The 16,312-nt window shown below is 40.2% G+C and overlaps 2 protein-coding genes across 8 annotated transcripts; both read right to left on the bottom strand.

The window, feature by feature from the left end:
• Positions 1-239: 239 nt before the first annotated feature.
• Positions 240-1,154, bottom strand: LOC117790138 (3-oxoacyl-[acyl-carrier-protein] reductase FabG-like). Its single transcript, XM_034629436.1, has one exon. The coding sequence runs from the start codon at positions 1,070-1,072 to the stop codon at positions 305-307; it is 768 nt and encodes a 255-aa protein (XP_034485327.1). The 5' UTR covers positions 1,073-1,154; the 3' UTR covers positions 240-304.
• A 923-nt stretch (positions 1,155-2,077) lies between these two features.
• On the bottom strand, positions 2,078-16,048 carry LOC117790135 (putative mediator of RNA polymerase II transcription subunit 26). Of its 7 annotated transcripts, none has more exons than XR_004617959.1 (12): positions 11,773-12,689; positions 10,156-10,387; positions 9,139-10,092; positions 7,711-9,009; positions 4,029-4,372; positions 3,904-3,968; positions 3,776-3,847; positions 3,610-3,714; positions 3,381-3,542; positions 3,158-3,307; positions 2,638-3,091; positions 2,078-2,561 (listed from the first exon to the last, which is right to left on the bottom strand). XR_004617959.1 is itself a non-coding variant. In XM_034629428.1 (12 exons), the coding sequence occupies exons 1-12, from the start codon at positions 12,148-12,150 to the stop codon at positions 2,554-2,556; spliced, it is 3,951 nt and encodes a 1,316-aa protein (XP_034485319.1). In that variant the 5' UTR covers positions 12,151-12,688; the 3' UTR covers positions 2,078-2,553. The 7 variants fall into 7 exon arrangements, 6 of the variants coding, with proteins under 6 accessions (XP_034485319.1, XP_034485323.1, XP_034485321.1 ...); XM_034629428.1 differs by having other exon boundaries at positions 2,910-3,091; positions 11,773-12,688; XM_034629432.1 differs by lacking the exon at positions 11,773-12,689 and adding an exon at positions 15,802-16,048 and having other exon boundaries at positions 2,323-3,091; positions 4,029-4,330.
• Positions 16,049-16,312: the final 264 nt, after the last annotated feature.

The raw sequence follows: 16,312 nt of genomic DNA on the forward strand, positions 1-16,312 counted from the left end.
AACTCACATATATCGATACTGTCCTTTTAGATATTTCCAGCTCCTCACCAACATATCGATAGTGCTTAACCGATTTGGAGCTGAGCGCGCTTTTTAAATGCTTGAATGCGGTGGACCCATTACAAATAGAGCTATTGATTAAAATGCGATGTGTTTTTGAAGGTTTTGGAAGACTCACAAATAACTTCTCCAGCTAAAGATGCTTTTGACAAGCTTTGTCAACAGAGTCAAGTTTGCGATTCAAGTTTTGTGATTCATTTTATTGTAAGAAATGCATTAACTGATCTTTGGTCAAGTCTCCACATCAACGTGGGCACATGGCATGTCGTCCGCCGTCGACGGCGAGGCTGACGCCGGTGGTAAAGCTGGCCAAGTCGCTGGCCAGAAAGGCAATTGCGTTAGCCACCTCATCGGTGGTGCCTGGCCGGCCCAAGGCATGTGTGCTCTTTGAGTGCTCCAGAAACTTTTGATAGGCCAGCTCATCCATGCCACCACGCTTGTGCAGATTGGTCACTGTTACGCCCGGATTCACACAATTGGCGCGCACTCCCTTCGCTGCCAGCTCGAGGGCAACGCAGCGCGTGAACTGATCGACACCCATCTTGGAGATGTTGTAGGCCAAGACGCCGGGAAAGGAGCGAATGCCATTCACACTGGACACATTGACAATGTTGCCCTTGGTTTTGATCAGTTCCGGAGTAGCCAGCATGGTCAAGTGATATATGGCACGCAGATTGGTGTTCATCACACGGTCATACTGCTCTAATGAAGTGTTCTCAATGGTACCGCTCTCGAGGATACCCGCATTGTTCACGAGCACATCCAATTTGCCATATTTCTGCAGTGTCTCCTGCCAGATGCGCTCCGTGTCCGCTTCCTTGCTAATATCGCCCACAACGACGGCGGGTGCTGCATCAACAGCATTGCAATCCTCGGCCACCTTCTTCAAGTTGTCCACATTGCGTCCATTGAGCGCCAGGCTAGCTCCGTATTTGGCCAATTTCACGGCTGTTGCGGCACCAATGCCGGAACTGGCACCAGTTATCAGCACAACCTTGCCGGCAAAATTCATATTATTCTGTCTGTGGTATTATGTAAGCAGTTTGGCTTGGCTTTAAATGCGCATCTGCCGCAGCTTCTAATTAGTATTTTCGTTGTCTTTTGTGTTTTGCTTTTGTTTTGATAACAAATGTGCAAACGAGAAGGCAATAGCGCGTTTATGATCGCTGCACAGCTGGTTGCAGAGTTGCCACCTGGCTTGAACATGTTTGTACGACAGCTAAGTAGTTTTGAACATGATTAAACTATAGTAGGGTGAAGTACTCGATTCCCCTCGAAACGTAACCCATATTTAAAATGAAATTGCAAAAGTTTAGTCGTACATATTATATTTATTGAATTATGCAACTTGTTCATCACCTTTACATACACATGCTTCAACACACCTATGTGTATGCATGCTTTAATACTATTTTATGTGTATTTTTTTTACAGCGCATTGATATATCATTTTCATGTCAACTTTCAAACAACAAAACGAATTTGTGTTTTTCAATTATTTTGTTCGTTTCTTTTTTAAAAGCGCGTGTATTCTTGTCAGCTTCAACTTTAGAAAAATATATATATGTATGTGTATATGTATACCATTATATATAAGTATGTTTTCGTTTAATAGCATAAATATGTGATTACATGGACTGGGTACAAATTTTGTATACAATTCTATGCAATACTTTCAATTTTCCATTTTCTTTGTGTGTATTAACAACTTTATATTCTTACTTAGTTAAATGTCATAAATGGAAGAAAATTCATTTGAAGTTCTCAGAGGCGCGGTGTACTCTACAAAGCGAATTGTGGATTCAGAGTGTGTGTGTGGATGTTATAGCAGAGAGCTAAGAGTGTGGGATTGATTTGATAAAACTGGAGGTGATATTTTAATTTAACTATATTTTTTTCTAAGGCAGACACTTTCAGGTGCATGGCAAATCAAAAAGTAATGAAAAGCTGTAATAAAACAATAAGTAAATATGTTTTTTCATATTTTGTTTTCTTTTTTTTTTTAATGCATAAATAGTTTTTTGTGTATGTTTTTTTTCATGATTCATTTTTGTTGTTTTAGTACTATTATGTAATACAGAAGTATATGCTTAATACAATTATTAAAAATTTTAATTTAAATTAAACTAATGGTAAACTTAGACATTTAGTAAAGGGCGCGCCTCAAGCGTACGCGATTCTTTTTGTTTAGTTTTCTTGTATTATTAATTTCTTCAGTTAATAGAACACAACAAACAATTAAGTGTGTATGTTTGTGTGTAGGTGTGTTGAGTGGGAGGGCAGGAAAATATCATCTAATAGTATTTGTCTTGAAAATTGACTTAGAAATTTTCAAGCAAAACAACGCAATAATATCATTGGGGGAAAAACCCGTAAGGCGTGTGTGGATCTCAGCGTGTGGAACTCATTCGCTGCTCGGCATATTTGTGTATGTTGGATGTTGTTTCTGTTGTTGTTGTTGGGATTGTTGTGCTTAAACTAGGCAAACATCAACTAAAAATCTAGAAATAGTACAATACGTATATGGATAGTTAGGCATATAGTGGGGTATACTCCATTCTAAAGACGATAGCTTACAAAGTTGAGATTTAATATGTGGATTTGAATCAATTCACGAGAGCACACAACAAAAATTACAAAATGTAATGAGATAGTACGCGTTATGAGTGAATATAACATGCGACAAACATGCGTTCCACATGCCATCTTTTTTTATGTATGTGTGATTGTGAGTGTGTGTGTGTGTGTGTGTGTGCGCGTTTACAGCATTAAATTGTATATAGAAAATACATTCAGGCCGCAATATAGATATATATGTATGCCAGTGGGTGAAGTTTAACTACTACCACCTTGTCCCTTGTCGTAGATTAGCTCCTCGCAAATCTTGAGAAGGTCGGCATTCTCTCGCGATTTCTGCTGCAGCTGCTCGGCTGTTGAAATGCGCGACACTTCCTCCTTTTTGAGTAAAGCTTTCAGTTTTTTCACCTCATCCGTATGCTCTTTTGTCATGGTCGCCAGCTTTTTGTTAGCACTGCAATATGAATAATGAGGATTAATATGGATTGAGTATAATATGGTAACAGAGAGACTCTCATACATTTCCATTTGTTGCATGGCATGGCTTTTCATTTGCTCATATCGCTGTTCCTGCTGTCGCAATTTCTCCAATAGCTTTTTCTTTTCTTCCAGCAGATTTTCCTCATCCTGCTTCAGATGTGACGTCATCTCTTTGCTCTTTTCATATTTACTGCAGAGAAAAACATAGTTGCAAATAATAATAATAAAAAACCAAATGGATTTCTTTAGCATCCACAACTTACACATGCAGATCGGAGAATGTCGTTTCCAGCGACGTTAAGTGATGATAATTGGAATCCCGATCAGCTTGCACCTCCTGCATCTGCCTCTCATGGTTTTGTACCAGTTGCTCCTTGTCGTGGATTAGCTCTGCAATGGCTTTCTCGTAGGCCTCGATGACGCCGCTACGTGGATTATGAGCAACAGATTTGTTCATTTTATGTTGAGATCATTAAAACATTGACCACCTACTTGAGCTTTGTGTTAATCTTGTCTTTTTCTGTAATCCGTTTGACGAGCGCCTCTTCACGTTGTTCGGCCTCTTTGAGTTTCTTTTCAATGTCTTCAGATCGGGTTCTAACGGATAACATTTAATAATTGAATATGTTGCACAAATTTTAAAGAATTCACTGCTTACACTTCATTCTTTATTTTCTTCTCCAGTTCATCCATATTGTTGTATTTGTGTGTCTTGTCCTCCGAGTTCAGACTATAAATTGTGATAGTATCAATACAATATACAGATATATTTTAGAGTCTACTTACTTGGAATTATCGAAGGTTTTATTGCAATCGTTATCAATGACGTCCACACTCATTTTAGCATGCTTCTGTATTTTAAGAAAATATAATTAATTAATTAATTAAATAAGCTAAAGTCGACAACTCACTTTTGTTCTATCCACTGGCGGTTTATATTGTGGATCTCTTTGAATTCCTGCTCCTTCTCCTGCTGGTTTGGCACTCGGTTCAAGGACAAACGACTGATTACTGCCGCTTGTCTCGTGCTCCTCCAATGTGGGACTCAATGCACGTGTTTGATTGTTGTTGTTGTTAATGCTCAATATATTTAGCAGCGTTAGCTCCTGCTGTTGTTGCTGCTGCTGCGATTGATTCACAGGCACCGGAGTACCCAGGAGTGGATCGAATCTTAATAGCAACGAACTTCGATCGATAGGCTCATTGTTGCTGCCTTTTGTGTATAAATAATCGAAATCTGATGAATTGAGTATTACTGTGTGTGTGTGTTTTATGTTTGTGGATCGTGTGTGGAATTGTTGTGATTGATGATTAAACATGCGCGTGCATTTGTTGTTTTGTTGTTGACATTTTTTTTTTGATAATGGTTGTTGTGTGAGAAAGACAAGAAAAATAATACATAAAGTTTATTAACAAATATCCCAATTTCATATTATATAGAATAAGATATTAGAATATGACGTTATTTTAAAAATATATCTATTTAGATTAGCTTGTAGATAAAGACAGAACAAGGCACATGACAATGACGAATTTGTGAAAGTTAGGCATAAACGACTTTTGTATGCCCTGCAAAAACAAATTTGCAGTTTATGGATAGATTCGAGGTAATTCCATTTTATTAGACGATTTACTGCTTATATACAGCTAAGTTTGAATAATTCTTGATGATTTGAAATCAATGGCCCCTAAAAGCAACAGAATCTTTTCTCATTCTTTTTGTGTTTAAACAAAAGCGGAAGGAAGACGGCGACATTTAAATACCTTATTATAGCATGACTCAAAATGCGCCCAACCCATCTCCCCTCTCCCCTTAGAGTCCACACAGCAAGGTGTGCCGTATATCTATATGTACCATACATATATAAACAAATGTCAGTAAAAATAGTAAAAACGAGAACCCGGGCAGTCCCAGATAAGCACAGATACTTTAGTGCATTTTCCATCGAATGCGGGTCACTCAACTGCAGGCGCTAAAATAAGTATTTCAAGATAAAATGTGAAAACAAAACAAAGCGAAATCGAAACAGAAGGCAAAAAGAGAAGCCGCAACTGTGACTTGTGAGTCATTTTATGCAATCGCAAGACGTCCCCAAGAAGTGGGTTGCTTTTATAATGGACATGAACCAATTGACAAACTGATGCATTGACAACACACAATAGTAAAAGAGCGCGAGAGCACAGAGAGACCTAATGTGAGAGCGCAAGAGAGTGGAGCAGAGCATGTTAGTAAGCTGAGAGACAAAGAGTGGAAACTTTTCACACTGCGCTGCGTTTTTATTGCGTGTCCGTCTTTCTTGACAACTTTTGCATTTTTAACATTTCTTAGTTATTGAAAAAAAATTAACAATCAACAATTAACCATGACCATACAGCGCCCACACACACGCACATATATAAACAGACACGCACACACAATGAAGTTTTACGCTCTCACTCTCTGTGAAAAAAATATACAACTTTTATTTTTTTTTCTTTTACTTCAACTGAGTCTACGTCTTCACCTCCGCTTTGCTTTATTTATGCTTTTGTGTGAATTTTGTCATTGACACTTTTTTTATATTATTGTTGTTGGGGGACATACAACACTACACACACAGCTGCTTTGCATTTTATTTATTTCGGGCAGATTTCATTAGAAAAACAAGCAGTACACAAATGCAAATGACAGGCATATAACAAAATATTTGTTTTTTATTACATTTTCAATTACATTTGCACGTTTATCACTGTTACTTGGGCTCCGTAAAACGAAGAAGAGGCGTGAAAGGAGCAGACGATGTTATTTTAGAGACGTTAATTAGCGCGACGCGTGCAGGGGCCGAGCAGCAGCAGCGACAACGTCAAAAGTTGAAAACTAACTGAATTGGAATGCTAATATGCTTACTTTTCTCCGATGCCAATAAGAAAACCAGCGCACGCACGCACATCTAAATACATACATACAGTCGCACACTCTGTTGAGTCAGTCCGAGAGAGCGGAAGAGAGAGAGCGAACGTGGAGCAATGCATAACAGGCGCAGAGAGTCCAAGTCAAGTATTATTCTGACTGGAGTGTGTGACAGTGACGCGTAAGCAATCATGGTGCAATAATAAAAGGTGGTAGTTTTGTGGGATAGTAATCGGTTTTGAATTTATTCCATAGAGTGTATACCGTAGGTTCCGTTTCACTGATAACTTGCTGCTCACATAAGACCACTTAATATTATTGAGCCATGTATGGTATGAGCAAGTGTGATTGGTCAGCGTCAACAGAGCGTGTGTTTGTATACGATGTGTTGTCTACAAGTTGTATTTCTGTTTCTCTGCTCAGTATTAGAGTGGTAAAAGTGCATGGGTACGTTCTATGCAAGATTCCCATGCGTCGACTGAGTTTATTTGTAAATGAATGTGTGCGAGAGAACGAATCATGAGAGCGAGCGATGAATTTTGACAAACAGGTGCAATGTTCTTTCAATACAAATACTAATTTAAAATTATTATTTATCAACAAGTCACGTTCTTATTGGAATAGAAAATATTCTAACATTCAACAGGGCTTCACAGAAAACTCATAAATAGAAGAGGCGGTTTTATCGATATGTACTTTAGTGAGCACAGAGCTGTATTTGCTTTGACTACGATAACGATAATTGCGGCAAATTCAAAATTACTTAATTATTGCCAAACTTAAAAAGGTCATTTGAAATCATCAAGAGAAATGAAGTGGAAAAATATGTATAACGTATCCAAAAACTAGCTTGGTGAAATTAATTTGCCGACATTGGCAATTTTCTTATTCGGCAACGCCTTTCGTTAATTAGACATAAATACAAAATGCGCTCATCGCACATACATGCGTGTATGTATGTGTGCACACACAGGAAAGACAGCAGTTCATCAATTCAACAAAGTGACGTCACAGCGAAGACCTTTGCGATTTTATTGGTGCGACGATTACGGCATGCAAAACTGATAAGGGTTCATGTGCGCAAAGAGAGGCAAGAGAGCAAGTACACAAAGAGAGTTGGGAGCGTAAGCGAGGGAGTAAAAATGTGAAACGTGCATTCAATTTAGAAGCTGAGAACGTGCATGTATGTATGTATGAATGAATGTGCGGGTGTATGAGTGAAGGGGCAATGCGGCATTTTCGAACAGCATTAAAATGCAGTCAAAACAACAACAACAACAGCATGCAGACAGCTGCGCGACAGTCCAAAAATTATGCGCTTAATTGACGTTGCGGCTACATGGTGTTGTAGTTGTTGTGTTTCCTGTTATTGTTGTTCCGTGTGCCGTTATTTTTGTAGTAGTGGTAGGAGTTGAAGTTCAGGTTCATTGCCTTGCATGTGGTGATTTATTTTTACAGTTAGACCTGGTGGCTCATGCAAACAACCTAACCTCGACCCTGGCTTGCCACACACACACATTTCAAGTTCAAATGCCAAAGCCGAGAACCCATCTCCTCCTCTTTTTCTGAGGCGGCTGATGGGCTAAGGTCACGAATATGCCAAGGCATTTGTACATATGACCAGATGTTGATACCAGATGTTTTGGCACATTTCATTTACATATGTATATATATCTTATCTGTAATATGGGGGCGTAACTTACTGTTGTTGTTGCTGGCGCCATCATGAAACTCTGCATCATAGAATTGCTCTTGCTTGTTGTTGGCATCAACGTTGGGTGCAACGTTCGATGGTTCAACACTTTTACCCTTTGCCAGCTTGCTGAAGCTGCTGCTGCTGTGCTGCGGTGCCTTGAAGACGTCATCAGAGATGGGTGACATGGCACCAAAGTGTTCAACGAACACATCGTCCTTCTCATCGCTGGCGCTTAGTTGCTCCTTTGCTGAGAGTGTCTGCTCCTCGAGCATAACGGGGGTATTGAGGCTGGACGACTGCGGGAGGGCGGAAGCGGAGGTGGACATGTCTCCATGTATAGATGGACGCTTAAGCTGTGCGGGCAGCGGTGGAGATAGACGCTGCTGATGTGTTGGTATGGGCGGAGAGTGTGTCTCCCGCTGTTGCTCCCGACTCTGATGTGTTGGTATAGGTGGGGATGATTGAGATTCAGTATTTACTTTCGGCTGATGAGTGGGTATGGGCGGAGACAGTGGTGTGGACAGCACAGATGCCTCAGCGCGCAACGATACATCGACATCCATCGGCTCAAAGTCCGCACTGACGATATTCTCCTCGGTGGCTTCCATAGCCGGCGATGGTGTTTGCTCCATGCAGAAGGTGCGTCGCATTTGCTGTTGCTTCCCCGTTCCCGGTTCCTCTCTCTGTAGCTCTGATGACATGTTAAAGGTGCGACGCTGATTATCCTGCACAGCATTCAATGGCATAGCATAGCCGTCATTTTGTGGCGATCCTCCGTTGATGGATATAGTTGCGTTAAGTGGTTGCTCATCCAGCGGTTGCTCCACTTGCTCTGAGGTGCCGTTTAAGGAAAACGTGCGACGACCCAAAATCTGAGCCTCGCCTAACGGAACCCCAAAGGTGCTACGCGATGACGGTCGTGCCGTATCCATGATCTCAACATGCGCACTGTCGAAGGTGCCATTAAGTGGTGAGCTATTGCCCATGGGAATTGTTGCATTAAGCTGCTGTTCCTCTGGTGGCTTCTCTGGAGACGGCTGCGTCACGGTAACCTGTAAGGGCAGCGGAGACTTTGCTATAACTCCGCTCAAGTTCACCTTGTGATCTGCCGATGGCTCAATGATCGCCTTTTCCAGATAGGGCATCTCCAACTGCTCGACATGCGCACGCGGAGAGCGTGGAAAGTGGGTCGCAATCTCTGGAGACGATTTAATTGGAAACACTGGTGATGTGGGAGCTGAATTGCCTTCCATTGATGAATCAATCATATTAAGCTGAAGCGGTTTCAACTCAAAATCGTTGTTCCCCACAAGCTCCTTCTGCGGTTGCTGTTCCTCCTGCTTCCCAGGCTGTTCCACTTCATGCTGTTCCTCCTGCTTCACAGGCTGCTCAACTTTATTGTGTTCCTCCTGCTTTCCAGGCTGTTCAACTTCATGCTGTTCCTCCTGCTTCACAGGCTGTTCCACTTCATGCTGTTCCTCCTGCTTCACAGTCTGTTCCACTTCATGCTGTTTCTCCTGCTGTTTCACTTCCTGCTGTTCAAACTGCTGCAAGATCAGAAGCTCCTGCATCTCCTCGACTGTTTTCTTTCTATGTGTGGGTATAGGCGGTGAGGTCGCCTCAAATTTGGGTATCGAAGGCTGAAGGTACGAGTCTGAGATTTCAGCTTGAGATACTGGAATTTCAGCTGGTTGCTGCACTGATTCCAGCTGCTCCTGTGATCTATGCAATATATGCTCAAGTTGTGTCGCATTTTCATTATGTTCTTGTTTCTCATTTTTCAATTGTTGTTCCACAGGCTGCTGCTGTTCTGTATCCAATTGTTGCTGCAGTTGTACCTGCTCCTCATCGTTCTCTCTCTTCACCTGTTGCTCTTTAACCATAAGTTGCTCTAAGGTTTGTTGAGGTTCCTTGTCCTGCTCTTGCTGCTCTTTATTAATATGTTGCTCCAGTAGTTCAACCTTCACTTTCTGTTGCTGCGGCAGCTCCTTATCCTTCTTTTTAATTTCCTGCTCGTGCTCCTCCTGCATTGCTACGGCCAGGAACTGTTGCTGTAGCATTTGATGATCTTCCGGAGCAAGCACGTCCTTTAGTATTTCCATTGTCTCGCATATTTCATCCACATCCATAGGCTCACAGCTATCGTTGTGACTTTGAGCCGCCGTATCCGGCTCACTTAATGTATTGTCCAGCGTTGTGGCCGTCACATTGGACAATTGATGTTCCAGAACCTCATTCAATGCACTCGAGTATGCCTCGAGCTCGGACTGCTCCGCGGACATCTTGACACTGTTCAGGGAAAGGCATTCGGCATAGACATCCGAATCGGAGTTGTAATCGCGTTCAATGGGCTTTACTGTCATCACAGGCTCTTCCGCTTTCAATTGAGCTGTACATGAAAAATAAATAAATTTTAATAATGTGATTTAATATTCACTTGAAGCTCACTCACCTTCCATTTCAACGCTAAGTGGCGCGAGTTCTGGAATTTGTGTCTCATCAAATTCGGGCAGACCCGTAAACTTGGGAATTCCCGGCTCCAATTCCAGTTGCTTGAAGGGATCATAGTTAACAGGGGGCATTGTGGGTGTGCCCGGCTGCGATGTGGAACGCATTGCCGCGACCAGCGCCTTCTGTTGCTCCACGCTGTGCCTCGGACTTGCCTTCACCGCCAATGGACTGAGCTGTAGTCAAAAATGAAAGAAACCAACATTAATAAAAACAAATTTAATTTATTCCCAACATTTCGAGCATCGCGTGTTAAATAAGAAATGAGAAAATCTAATGCAAACTTTGGGAAAATATTTTGAAAATAAATAAATGAGGCTAATCAACACGAACATGGCCTAAAACAATTGGCAAACAAAATGTAAACAAGTCAAAAGCCAAATGAAAATATCATCATTATTATTATCTTCGAGCCAAGAGCCAATTTGAGTTATGATCATCTGATGCTTGTCCAAATCAGTGTCTTCAATTGGGAACAGGGGCAGCAGCTGGTGACCAAAATAGGACAAGATCTGGGCAACATATAGGATAATTATATAGCTTTGTTGGTAGGAATTATATAAGCTTAATTTTTCATATTGTTGATTTCACAAGAAGAATAAGAAGAATATTAAAATTAATATTGAATTGTTTTTTTGCAAGCAATTGCTTGGCTAACTAATATAAACTAATTTGCATGTGGAACGCATTGGCAACCATAAATGTATATCCTAATAACATTATAACTATAAGAAACAATTCAAGTATCCATTTCACACGTGTGGAACGCATTCAAAGCAAAGACAACTCAAAGCCGTCATGACATTAGCATAAATTCCATCATAACTATATTATATGCAATCCATTTATCGTTACCAGTCTGGGGCAACGACACACACACCAAATACACACCATACATATACACTGTGAGAACACAGCCGCATTTGACTGTCGGTCAGTCGCCCGCCCGGTTGCGAACAAGCAAATGTCATTAATTCGAAAAGCTACAAGAAAGATGGGCAAGAATTGGTGTCGAGGGAGGAGAGCGGTGCCCACGGGGTAAGTGGGTCGCCTGGCGTTGCAAAAATATACAAATGAATAGGAAAATAAGAAAATCTGAGCATGCGACGATGCATTCGACGACGACTGTCGACACCGGCGGCTGCTGCTGTCCGTTCCGAGGCCTTGCGGGTCGTCAATGCACGCGAAATTTAATTAGAGCGATGGCAAGCAACAAGGTTAAAGTCAGTCAGGGCCAGGGAGGGGCTGATGGGAGGAGAAGGGAAAATGGGGTGCGCCTGGGCATTAGCATTTAGCTATGACAAATTGCGATTTGTGTTTGTAAACGGACAAATGAGAATTTAAGGTATATTTATGAACAAATTAAACAATAATGAGCAATGGGGGTCCACAATCAAATTATGAGTGGAACTCAAGATGCGGGAAAGCTCAAAATATAACAATGAGAGTGTATACAATCTTTTTGGATTGTATTTAATGTCATCCACATGCTAACAGCGCAATAAGTTGACAGTATTTGTCTGGTATTGACAACACCCACACACTCACGATCCACACATACCTCTAGGCTCATTGCCTGCAAATGTTCCATTTCATGGGCGGTAACTCTATCCAAATTGACATTAATCTCACTGAGCAGCTGTTGTATGGTCTCCTTAGGGGAAGGTTTTGTGGGTGTAGCGAGGGTAGGTTTCACCTCCTCCTTTTCGACGGTATCGATATCGATCAAGTGATTGTGTTGTTCCTCCAAGCAATTCAAATCCTTGGCTGCCGACTCAAACAGATTCTCCAGTTCCGTATCGATCGAGCAACGGTCCATGATTAGGCTGATTTGTGGCGAGCTTGTCTCCGTGCTGGGTTCAATCGATGAACTGCTCTCCTCTGGGACAGACATCGCAATGCTGTTGGGTCTTTTTATGAGATTTGATAGAAAATCCATTTGAGACAACGTTCTTTTTACGCGTTAAACGCTTTCCACGCACGATTAAATACCAAGATCGTTCGTTTAGCGGTTCACTGCGTCGTCGAACAACATAAATCCCATAAACGAAAACAATCAACTTATTGGCTCCTTTTTCTTTTATTTTCTTTTTCTATTTATTTTGTTGTTGTATATTTTTGGGACTAGATGATGTGTTGAGTTATTCGGTGTGGCCTACTCTGACTGATTTTCTTGTGCTCGTCATTAAATAATAGATCAGATTTTATTTTATTTTACGTTGTTGTATTTTTCAGCGAGTCTCGCGTTCAAGTTCCCGTGGCGTACGCTGGCGTTTGTCTTTTACGTTTGAAATCAATTTAAAAATATTTTTCATTTCAATTTGCCTGCTCACCGGCAGCGACAGATGAGAGTGAAATCGTGAGCGTATGTGTGATTGTCAAAAAGAGAGAGAGAAAGAGAGGCGCGTCGCTGCTTATTCGAATGACATCCACAAAACGTACACGACGTTGTGCTCCCCGCACGATTTGTGTTCTTTTCTGGAGCAATTCAACCCCCAAACGTAATAATTATCAGTTGTCGACTCTCGCGTGTGTTAGAAGAGTTTTATAATGTAAAGATACTCTATATCCTGTGTAGATAACTGATTCTATATTTGAAAATATCTTACACTGTATTATGGTGTTTAAGAGATTTGGATAGAATCTATGATCATTGTTTATTAAAAATCTATTTTTGTTATTGTAGATCGGATTTGTGGTTACTCAATTCTTCTCCAATCTTAATCCATTGATTAGTAATCTGAATTTGAAAAGATGGAGTAAGTAAGCCACAATTACTGTATTTTCAGAGATAGTATATTTATTCAGATTTTTCAGTCTTAATCCGGCGATCAGTGACTTTTTGTGCTTTTCCAGATGACGATTTGTTAGAATAGAATATAATATCTTGAAGAACACTAAAGTTGCTAGAGAATCTCTTGTAGAAATATGTTTGTAGATCAATCTCTAATATCAATTAGTGATCTTCTTAAACACTTTACAATCATTCAAGTCGTAAAAACATTTCGTTTGATAAACATTTAACTCGCGTCGTGTGTGGGTGTCTCGGATACAAATGTAATTAGTTTGTGTAAGCCGCTTAATTGACTGCAAGCCAATTTATTGATCTCGCCACATTGCAAACATACAATCCAATGGAAATACACAATACGAGCGACCGTCTTAGAGGCGAATCCAAAGGCAACTAAAGCAGACAAACTAACAAAATGCTAAAATGCAGCAAAAAAGTGCAGCCACAAATAAGCAGAGCAAACAGAGAAAGAGATTAAGAGAGAGAGAGTGAGAGAATAGGGCGAACAACTTAAGCTAATGAAGAAAAGTCTCGTTTTTGGTATACGTATAGATGCACCCTGTATAAGCCATGTGGATGCCAAGTGACAGACAAGAGACATGCAATCCCGCAGCGCCCATTGTTGCGCATCGTGCACTTGAGGAAGTGCTCCACATAGCCAGGTTGGCGATGCTGGCTGCTGATTTTGCATATTTTAAAAGAGAAACCGAATATCAGACGATGAGGCATGACGCTACAAGGCGGCAACTGATAAACAGCCAATGCGTGACAGGTGACAAGAGAATGTTCAGTTGCAGTTGCAGTTACACTTGCAATAAAGTGGAACATTAGACAGTTGGTGTCGCAGTCAACAAAACATAAATATAAACAATAAACAACGACAATGTCCAGCCCTAAACACACTAGGATTATAGGTCTGTTACATCGAAGTCTAAATACCCTTTTTAACACTGTTTTTGACTAATTTAATTATTATTTATTAATTTACTGTCAAACTATTAGCAAAGTATAAAATCTCATTAAATAAACTGATAAATTACAAATTAAAATGTAAAGTTACAATTTATAATAATGTATTTGTTGTAAGATTAAGGAAAACCCAAATGAAAATAACCCAAATCGGATCCAAACTAAAATATGGTAAATCTTACTAATATGTTAAATATTATTAATTTTATTTATATATATGTTTAAATATGTAACTGTAATGGTTTTAGTAACATCGAAGATAATCTTGCTATAAACAATTATTTTGTATTAAAATTCAAATTTAAACAAACCCGGAGATGATCATTTTGAGTGCTGACGTTACCAAACGAATGCTACATTAACAATGATCAAAAGTTTGGGTATAAAAACAAATCAAAATGCAATCGGCAAACAAGCTGTGCGACGCCAAAGACAACAGTAATAACAACAACAACAACAACAAAAGAGGGCGGCAGGCAATAACTTGAACATAACCTATAAATAGACAAACGAAATGCATACGACGTTGTTAAATGTGGGGGAGTCGACTGCAACGACATCACTGCTCGGCAAAGAGGCGAGAGTTGAAAAAGAAAAGCCACAACAACAACAAGAACAACATCGTTTGCTGCTTGTCAATGAACTTTGGCTTGCCAGGAAGTTGCCCAAACTGAGCAGCGAATCAGTTAGAAGAACCGGAACGAGATGTCACTGCAGGAACAGATCCCAGAAACAAATATCCATAAGAATATGTAAATACAGTGACTGTTAGCTTATTTCACCCACTACATTTTGACAGCGCTTTGTTTTGATTGATTGAATAAAATTACAGTATATAAATAAAAATTTAATGGAATATTATTGCTCAAGTTTAAGCCTTTATAAAAAATCTGCATTTAAGTGTAGCTTATTCATATCTACGTTCAATTGACAGATAAACTCATTTCAAAATTGTAAGATTCGTGGGTCAAATAAGCTGGGAGCCAACGTTATGTATGAACGTTGTTGTAGGGACACAGTGGGCTCGATACACAGATTTATTTTTGTTAATATTTTTTGGCAAACATTCGCGCACATCTGGACATCTGGTGACGTCAGGCGAAAACAATTGAACATGTCAAGTACATATGGCGAGTAATAGCGAAACAGGCACAATTAATAAATATATACAGTTTGCATACCGCCGTTTGTTTAGAGTCCAATGTAGGGGACTCTTTGGCCTCTTTGGTCAAGTGCTTGGCAGACTTGTTACCCATCTAGGGTTAATATTGAAATTGCGCGCTAAATGGAACTGCTAGTCAACGTCCGATCGCCACGGCACATAGAACGCACTGATCAAATGGGCTAGGAATCATCGCCAGACAGCAGCTGTGGAAGCAGTCGCAACAGAGCGCAGTAACAATAATAAAAATAAGCAAAAGAAATGTAAAATATCAGGAGAATCAAATACAACAAAAATGAAAATATAAAAACAAAACAACGACGACATACATATACATATTCGTGTTGCAACCAGAGCGCAACAGAGTCTCTTGTGACTTAGTGGGCAAAGAAGAGAAGCCATCGATCACATCGCCAAATCGTCAAAGAGACAACGACGCCATTGACGCAGTTGCCAATAACGGCAGAAATTGCAGAACGGGATCAATGCACATACTTACACATACACATACACACACAATAAGTACGTATTAGAAAGTGAATGTCGGTTTAATATGCTCTTTTTAGCGGCACGCCCACTCGCCGGCTTTAATAGCTTTCATAGCGCGCCACTAATTTCTCGTGGCCAAGTTAAACGCTCCAACAACGCTGATTGATAAACTGCCTTACCTTTGAGCCGGCATCATTTGTGTTTAATTCCTTAAGCACGCTGCGATTGCCAAGGCTTACATTTAGCTGGCCAGCCTCTGGTGCAGCGCCTGATAAATTGTGTGCCGCCGACTGAATATCCGACACATTGAATTCCATCACATGCAAGTTGTATGTGCGCAAGATAACAATAACAATTAACAAATTAACACCAATGCGATTTACAAGCTTTAACAATTTCACCGATTTTGTGCAGCGTGCTGTGCGGAAAATGCCGCTACAATTTGAAGTCTGACAGCAGACGCGTATGTTAAGTTACATTTAACTGTACTGTTATTAACAGAGAAAATATATTTTATTTTGATTAACGTACTGTAAATTAAATATTTAAGTTTGCTGATTGGTTATGTTGCCAACAAAAAAACAAATAAAAAGTTAATCTACTTCGATGTTGGATTGTTAAAAAAATTAAAACTGTGCTTGAATTTAAATTTAACAGCTGTTTGGTTGCTTAATATCGCTGGCTTTAAGT

The sequence above is a fragment of the Drosophila innubila genome (genome assembly GCF_004354385.1).
Source record: "Drosophila innubila isolate TH190305 chromosome 3R unlocalized genomic scaffold, UK_Dinn_1.0 2_E_3R, whole genome shotgun sequence".
NCBI lineage: Eukaryota > Metazoa > Arthropoda > Insecta > Diptera > Drosophilidae > Drosophila > Drosophila innubila.